Here is an 8,123-nt window from a genome sequence, read left to right as displayed (position 1 = left end):
TTGGGGGGTGGGTACCACCACCCATACCACCACTCTACCAAGAAAAATCGCCCCTATTAGAAAATTACCCTGCCCTCCCAAATTTTTTTTTTGTAAAAACTTAGATTTAAAATGGGGAAGGGGATGTTCGACTCCCTTCCCCCCCAAAAAAATAGATATACAGGGAGAGGTGTACAAATATAGATAGAGAGATAGATAAATTGATTTATAAATAGATAGAATATACTAAAGATATACTATATAGTAAAATAATATTATGTAACTAACCAGCATTATCTTTATGATTCACATTGGCTCCATATTGTAGAAGTAGTCTGACTGTTTCTGTGTTTCCATACCGTGCTGCATTCATAAGACTTGTCTCACCTAGATATAAATATATTAGTTACATTATATATTATTTAGTTCAGAGTACAGTTATAGATATACAGAGAGAGGTATACAGAAATTGATAGATAGATAGAATATACTAAATATACAATATATAAATGGTATAATCGTATAATAATATTATGCAACTAACCTCTATTATCTATATGGTTGACATCAGCTTCATATTTTAGAAGTAGTCTGACTGTTTCTAAGTTTCCACTCCTTACTGCATGAATAAGAATTGACTCACCTAGATATATATATAATAGTTATATTAGCTCAGAGTAGAATTATAGATATACAGTAATAGATAGATAGATAGAATATTCTAAAGATACACTATATAGTATAATTGGTAGTGTGAATAGGGCGCTTGGCCAAAGGTTGGTATTTGGCTGACGCTCTCCCATGAGTACTGCTTAAAATTACAAAACTTCAATAAATACCCAAAGTATTCTCAACATCAGTTTCAATGTAGAATGTTCTGTGCTTTCTTCTCACAATATAATACAAATTTATGAATCTGTGGCAAACTCATAAATACCAACGCGAAGTATTATAGTGCTTTGGTATAAAAAAAAGGTTGGTTTTGGTGTTTGATCTGTATGGTATAAGTACAGTAAAGAAAGAAAACAATTTACATAATTTGTTGTATTTACAGTTAAATCAGGCATATATTTAAAGTTACACGATAGCAATAGTATATTTAAGTATATCTCAGAGTTACTACAAATATAATAGTGAAAGAGGTTTAAGTAGTGTAGGATGAGAAGTGCCTAAGTCCAAGTCATGGCTGTGCATATAGTTAGGCTCTGACATAAGTCATATGCCCAGTTCATGCCAAGTACAAAGATACCTTAATTTAAACTAAACAATGCATGCTAGATAAACAAAGCCATATTACCTTTTAAGCCAGGAAGGAGAGAAGAACCAAAAGGTTACAGAGTTTAGTATTAACTAAAGCTTTAAGACTTTTACAAGCTATAAAGAAAACTAAAATAATTGGTTTTGAGGGTTGTCTGTTCCAAGACTGTGTTTGTATGTTAGCGTAAGCGTAAAATGTCTTTGGCTGTTTGGATAAGAAAGTTATATGGAAAAAGGGGCTTAAATATGGCTTTTACATAATTGTAATCAAATAGATAATATACAATAGATATATAATCAGATATAGATATATAACAATGATAATTTACATTAGATGGATATGACTTCCATCTTGATATATAAATAGATATATATATATATAGATACATAGAATATACTAAAGATACAAATAAAGTATAATATTATAACTAACCATCATTATCTTTATATTTGACATGAGCTCCATGATCTAGAAGTATTCTGACTATTTCAGTGTTTCCACCCAGTGCTGCCCTCATAAGACTTGTCTCACCTAGATATAAATATATTAGTTACTATACAATCTTTAGTTTAATAAACAATTATAGATATGCAGGGAGAGGTGAACAAATATAAATAGATAAATATTATGTAACTAACCAAGATTATTTTTATGGTTGACATCAGCTCCATATTCTAGAAGTATTCTGATTACTTCTGTGTATCCATACTGTGCTGCATACATAAGACTGGTCTTACCTAGATATAAATATATTCTTTAGCTCAGAGTACAGCTATAGATATAAAAAGAGAGGTGACAGAGATAGATAAATAGATAGAATATACTAAAGATACACTATGTAGTAAAATAATATTATGTAACTAACCATATATATTTTTATTGTTGACATCAGCTTTGTGTTCTAGAAGTAGTCTGACTGTTTCTGTTTTTCCATTCTGTGCTGCATACATAAGACTTGTGTAACCTAGATATAAATATATTATATACTTTATATATTCTTTAGCTCAGAGTACATTTATAGATATACAGAGAGAGGTGTAAAGAGATATATAGATAGAAATAGACTATAGATAGATAGATAGAATATACCAAATATATGTACAATATATAAATATAGTTTAATAATATTATGTAACTAACCATCATTATCTTTATGGTTCACATGAGCTCTATGTTCTAGAAGTATTCTGACTACTTCTTTGTTACCATTCCCTGCTGCCCACATAAGACTTGTCAATCCTAGATATAAATATTTTAGATACATTATATTTTTTAGTTTAGAGTACACACACCTCACCAGAAGACTTGTTAGGTTAGTGAAAACAAAATTAAAAATCTTTCTAACATTGCTTTAAATTGACCAAATTGGACAGTTAAGGTGCCTAAAACTATTGGACAATAGGTGCAATCAATATTTTTTATTCCTTGGAATTATATTGCAGCAACTTTATTAAAGATAATAAATAATCAGATATGTCACAGATATGTCACAGTTTTATGTGGATATTTATTTTGTTTAAAGACATGCTATTTATGACAATACAGAAAAAGGTGTAATAAATAAAGCTCATTCTAAAGAACATAATTTTACATAAGAGATGTTAAAAATAGTACCCAATTCTGAAATGTCTGGCACTGACACCAATAAACAGGCGCAACTAATTACCATGATCTGGAGCTCCAGACAATGGGTTGTGCAATCAATGGGTTGGTTATCTGTTTGAATGTTGCTTAACAAAATATCTCTATGGGCATTAGAGCATCGTATGTTATTAGAAGGGGATGATAATATTACTTCTCCAGATGATCACAAGAAATTGAATGAGAATCCCACTCGAATAAGGTATATCACTTAGTTTTCTTAACCTTAAAAAAACAGACCCCTAAACTTTTTAAGTTAGACAATTTTTGAACAGGAGAAAAAATTGCAACAACAGTGGTCATGGTGCTGATCAAGGTGTCACAAATATTTGGAATAGATCCTGGTACATAATACAAAAATTATTCTATCTATCTATTCATCTGTTTGATGGCTATCTGGCTGATTTGCAATGCCGGGTAGCCGGTGTACCCAATATCCGGCATTAGAAATCAGCCAGATATCTGGTGTCTGGCCAAAAAAGTATCCGGCACAACACTAGTAAATATAAACTAGTTGGATAGATAAATAGATTAAAGAATAGGAAGAAACTATAGAAATTGATTAAATTAAAAGGTATGTTAAATAAAGGATAGATAGATAAATAAACATACCAAGATTATCTTTCTTATCAATAAGAGATCCTCTATCCAGAAGAAGCTGTACTACAGAAGTATGACCACTCTGACTTGCCCAGTGAAGACTTGTTTTTCCTAAATATTTGAATATGTAACATGATTTTGTATATTCACTCAAACCGATTGGTATCCAGTGGATTAGAACTGGTTCTCGTCTATACAAAAAAAATATGTCTAGCATCGTATTATATCCAGTTTTCTATGAAAATAAAAATTTACAATCATAAGATTAAAAGCAGTTTTTTTACCCCGTGTCTGTGGTATCTTGGGGCTAAAAAACAGGTTTTAATCTTATAATTGTACATTTTATATCCACGGAAAGCTGTTTAAATAGAATGCGAGAAATAACCATTCTATAACATTTTAAGAATTCAAAATATATTTATGGTACAACTTTGAAAGTGGTTAATATTTGCTGGATTATAATCAGTTCTCATCCATATTGAAAGATGTGTGCATCCTATTAAAGACAATTTTCAATGATTATAAAAAAATCATAAACTTAATATCATTTTTGTTAGCCCAGTCCTTCATTTTATATTTGCGGAAAGCTGTCTATAACAATGATGCAATGAATAACTATTATATTATTCATGTGGGGCAATCACCCACCCCAATATAACCTAACCTAACCTAAAACAAAATATAAAAAGCCATTTCAAAAATACGACGAATCGCACTACAGAGACTTTCCCACAGAAAGAAGACAATAAGTATAGGAATTGTAACAATTAATTTTTTAGCATTCCTGTATTTAATAATAGAGGTTGCACCCATAGCATTTAAATGACTACATTCAAAGGTTTAGAGAAAAAAACATCACAATTTAATTTGATAAAAAATCAGCCTAAAACCATCTTGGTGAAACATAAGTGAAGCTTCCCTAAAGTGGTAGGCAAATTTGAGCGAGTAGCATTTTTTTCTATGGGTTATTTCTCTTGGCAGGGTAGTGGTAACCTTCAAAAAAAATAGCTTTAAACCTTCCTGGACCTGTGCGAAACTTCACTGTAGAGGAGAACCATATTATTTCGTTAGTTAGCAAGATCCTCTGGTATAACACATTGACATACAGACAGACATATATCCTGTTACTTTAAATAAGAAAGTATGTTAAACCTGAGGGATCTGTAGCATTAACATCTGCTCCATATTGTAAGAAGAGCTTGATTAATTCCTTTGTATTATCTACTTCAGTTTCACAAATTACACTTGTCAGGTTCAAATCTTCAAAAACTAAAAAATTATTGAAAATGAAAATTGCAGTAGATGATTTTGGTATTGTCCCTTTCGTGACAATGCCTCTTAAGGGGCGTTTCTTTGTATTTCTCAATTGCTTTTGAGAGGTACTGTACCTGATGATTTAAAACAAAACAAAAGAAAGTGAATATAGTAATTGATTATGGCTTTTTTTATATCATGTTTTATATTTAGCTAACTCATATTGGATGAGCCCCTAAGATTTTTTTGTGCGTAAAAGATAGACTTTTTCAAATTGGTGATTATACATAACAGTGAGTTTTTTTTATATATCTTTCTCCTGACAGGCACAGGATGCCAGCAAACCTAGCAGGTTAATCCAGGTATAAAGATTATTATTTGACCATAATACTAAAATATCCTATATTATACTATTGTTGTTCAATAAAAGGGTAAGGAGTCAAATCCAAAAACTGCTGCCTAAAATACATGTTAATATAAAATCTACATAAATAAACATTTTCTGAAAATATTTTCCTTCAAAAATAAGAAAATCAGAGCTTTTTTGAATTTTTTAGTAAAAGAGGATGAAGGAAGCAAAATATGACTTTGACTAACTTATAAGTGATCACAGAGAACATGCACAATTTTTTGTCCCTAGCTCTAATAGGAGCTAGGATAACAGGGGGAAGGCATTCAATGCGTCCCCTCCCCCTGTAACCTAGAGTTCTAGAAAAGGTCCTGACTTCTAGGGGATTAATCTAAATACTTTTTATAATTAGGATCTACACAGTGAAAAACTTTCATTAGAAAAAATGGATAAATAATTCAGGCTTGATTTGATTATTGAAACACTTTAATTGCTCACCTCTTGATGGTCCAGCCTCTATCCAGAACTCCCCCCCCCCCCCCACCTCCCCTGATCGTTAAGTGTTAGTCGTCAAGTTTTTTTTTTAGTTGAGAAAATAATGAATAAATTTACCAGGCAAAATGTTCTCTTGTATTTTTGCTCCAGGCTCCAGAAACTTGTTAACAAGGTCAGTAGAAACATTTCCATTACATACAGCTTTTCTTATTTCTAAACAATTTTTTAAAAAATTTGTAATTAATAGAAGAAAATTTTATGTATGAAAATGTAAAGTGTGTAACCTTTTTTTATGTTTTATTATTATTTGGCCACAACTTGGTCAAACATGCTCACAAATCAGACCTTTTTCGACCGAAGAAGCTCAAATGGTTCCTTTACAAGTCCAATTAATTAGTTTTAAGATATCTTTATATTTCAAGGAAAATTGATCAAAATACTAAAAAATGGCAAATTTGGGTGTTACCTTTTATATTCACAGATACCATAAAATCAACAGAAAAATACTTATTTTTACTTTTCTGTCATTTTTAAAGTTTGATTCTGTTAAATTAGCTATTCTTGAAGGGATTTATGCATTGATTATACTGAAACATAATATTGGACGGAAATTAATGTATTTCAAAGAAAGAAATTTTGGAAAATAAGAAATTCGACCTCTATCACTTCAGAGGACAGCTGCCAACCTCCAGTTGACAGGATGTAGTTAAATACTTTTTAGCAATAATAATTAGCCCAAAAAGTAAAACAAAATTTTTTTTAATATGGGAAAAAAAAGATAATCTAAATCTTAATTTTGGAGATGATGATCTTAAAGACGCCCTTGCTGTTGGTAATGATGACCAAGATGGTATCCAAATACATGAGCATTATGACAACTTATCTATTAAACTATGGTCTGATTTTTGTATTTGTAGCATTCTCCAATCAAGAGAAATCCCAAAACATACAATTAAGGTTTTTAAATTCTCCAATTCATAAGGTAAATACAGTAGTTTTTAAAAGATGGTTATATTTCTTGTTACAACTTTTAATTGGAGGCTGCTACAAATACAAAAATTGGACCATAGTTCAATAGATGAGTTGTCATAATGCTCATGTACTTGGATACGATCTGGGTCATCATCACCACCAGTAAGAGCGTCCTTCAGATCATCATCCCCAAAATTAAGATTTAAATTATCATTTTTTTACTATATTAAAAAACTTTTTGTTTTACTTTTTGGGCTAATTATTATTGCTAACAAGTATTAAACTATATCCTGTCAACTGGAGGTTGGCAGCTGTACTCTGAAGTGATAGAGGTCGAATTTCTTATTTTTAAAATTTTCTTTCTTTGAAATACATTAATTTCTGCCCAATATTATGTTTCAGTATATTTCAATACACAAATCCCTTCAAGAATAGCCAATTTAACAGAATCAAACTTTAAAAATGACAGAAAAGTAAAAATAAGTATTTTTTCTGTTGATTTTATGGTATCTGTGCATATAAAAGGTAACACCCAAATTTGCTGTTTTTTAGTATTTTCATAAATTTTTCTTGAAATATAAAGATATCTTAAAACTGATTGATTGGGCTTGTAAAGGAACCATTTGAGTATCTTTGGTCGAAAAAGGTCTGATTTGTGAGCATTTTTGACCAAGTTGTGGCCAAATAATAATAAAACATAAAATAAAGTAACACACTTTACACTGTACACTTGATTTTTTATAGCTTAACATAGATTAATACCAACAACGAAATTAATTTGAAAAAAAAAATCACGAAACCTATATGTGTTTTCAGCTGTTGCTAACAAATCAATATGTTTTAAATGGACGTACTGACATTCTGATAATGATTGTATAGTTGCTATGCTTTTAAAATCATACTAACTACTACAGGAATCACCATGCAAAGTTTGAGATAAATTTTAACATACCTTAATTAACCAAAAAAAAAATTCAGTTCTGGACTGATGGACGGACTGACATACTGACTCAAATTATAGAAAAGGTTTGCTTTTAAAAAGAACACATGTACATTTGAATGAAATTCTTAATTGCCAATTCATTTGACTTTTGAGTTGTTTAATTCTACGTCGATTGGAAATAATGTTATAAGCTTAAAGAGCATTGTATGCTGGGAGGAAGGGGACATTGCTTTAAGTAAAAAAAAAAAACATTCCGTTCTGGACGGATGGACAGACTAATGGACCGACCCTCTTGGCTTGGCTTTTAAAAATAACATTTCTTATAGAAATTTCTATTTACAGCTTTGGTTGTATAAAATTGCTTACCCGGATCCACATTATTATATCTGCTACCATTTTCTAATCCGTTATCATCTTCTTCAATGTCTAAACAAAAGATGTAATCAAAGTTTATCAGAATTTTTTATTCTGTCAATTATGGTTGGGCAGGATACTTTTTGGCCGGATATCCGGTTTATTTCTTATGCCGGATATCCGGCATCCTGCTGGATATCTGGCCAATGACCGATATCCGGCAAATTACCGGATATCCTGCTATATAACTGGATATCCGACATTCAAAATCCGGTATC

General features: G+C 30.8%; 1 protein-coding gene across 1 annotated transcript in view; it reads right to left on the bottom strand.

Moving 5' to 3' along the window:
- Positions 1 to 262: 262 nt before the first annotated feature.
- Positions 263 to 8,123, bottom strand: part of LOC145306950 (uncharacterized) — an 11,207-nt gene continuing 3,346 nt past the window's right edge. The window contains exons 3-11 of the mRNA XM_080149290.1: positions 7,858 to 7,917; positions 5,694 to 5,789; positions 4,631 to 4,747; positions 3,491 to 3,589; positions 2,378 to 2,476; positions 2,103 to 2,201; positions 1,670 to 1,768; positions 524 to 622; positions 263 to 366 (exon numbers count right to left, since the gene is read on the bottom strand). Of these exons, the coding sequence (XP_080005416.1) occupies positions 263 to 366; positions 524 to 622; positions 1,670 to 1,768; positions 2,103 to 2,201; positions 2,378 to 2,476; positions 3,491 to 3,589; positions 4,631 to 4,747; positions 5,694 to 5,789; positions 7,858 to 7,917 (872 nt within the window). The remainder of the gene's footprint in view (positions 367 to 523; positions 623 to 1,669; positions 1,769 to 2,102; positions 2,202 to 2,377; positions 2,477 to 3,490; positions 3,590 to 4,630; positions 4,748 to 5,693; positions 5,790 to 7,857; positions 7,918 to 8,123) is intronic.

The sequence above is a fragment of the Acartia tonsa genome, chromosome 15 (assembly GCF_053477335.1).
Source record: "Acartia tonsa isolate MP-2025a chromosome 15, ASM5347733v1, whole genome shotgun sequence".
Taxonomy (NCBI): Eukaryota; Metazoa; Arthropoda; class Copepoda; order Calanoida; family Acartiidae; genus Acartia; species Acartia tonsa.
This window is presented reverse-complemented; position numbering and strand designations above follow the sequence as displayed.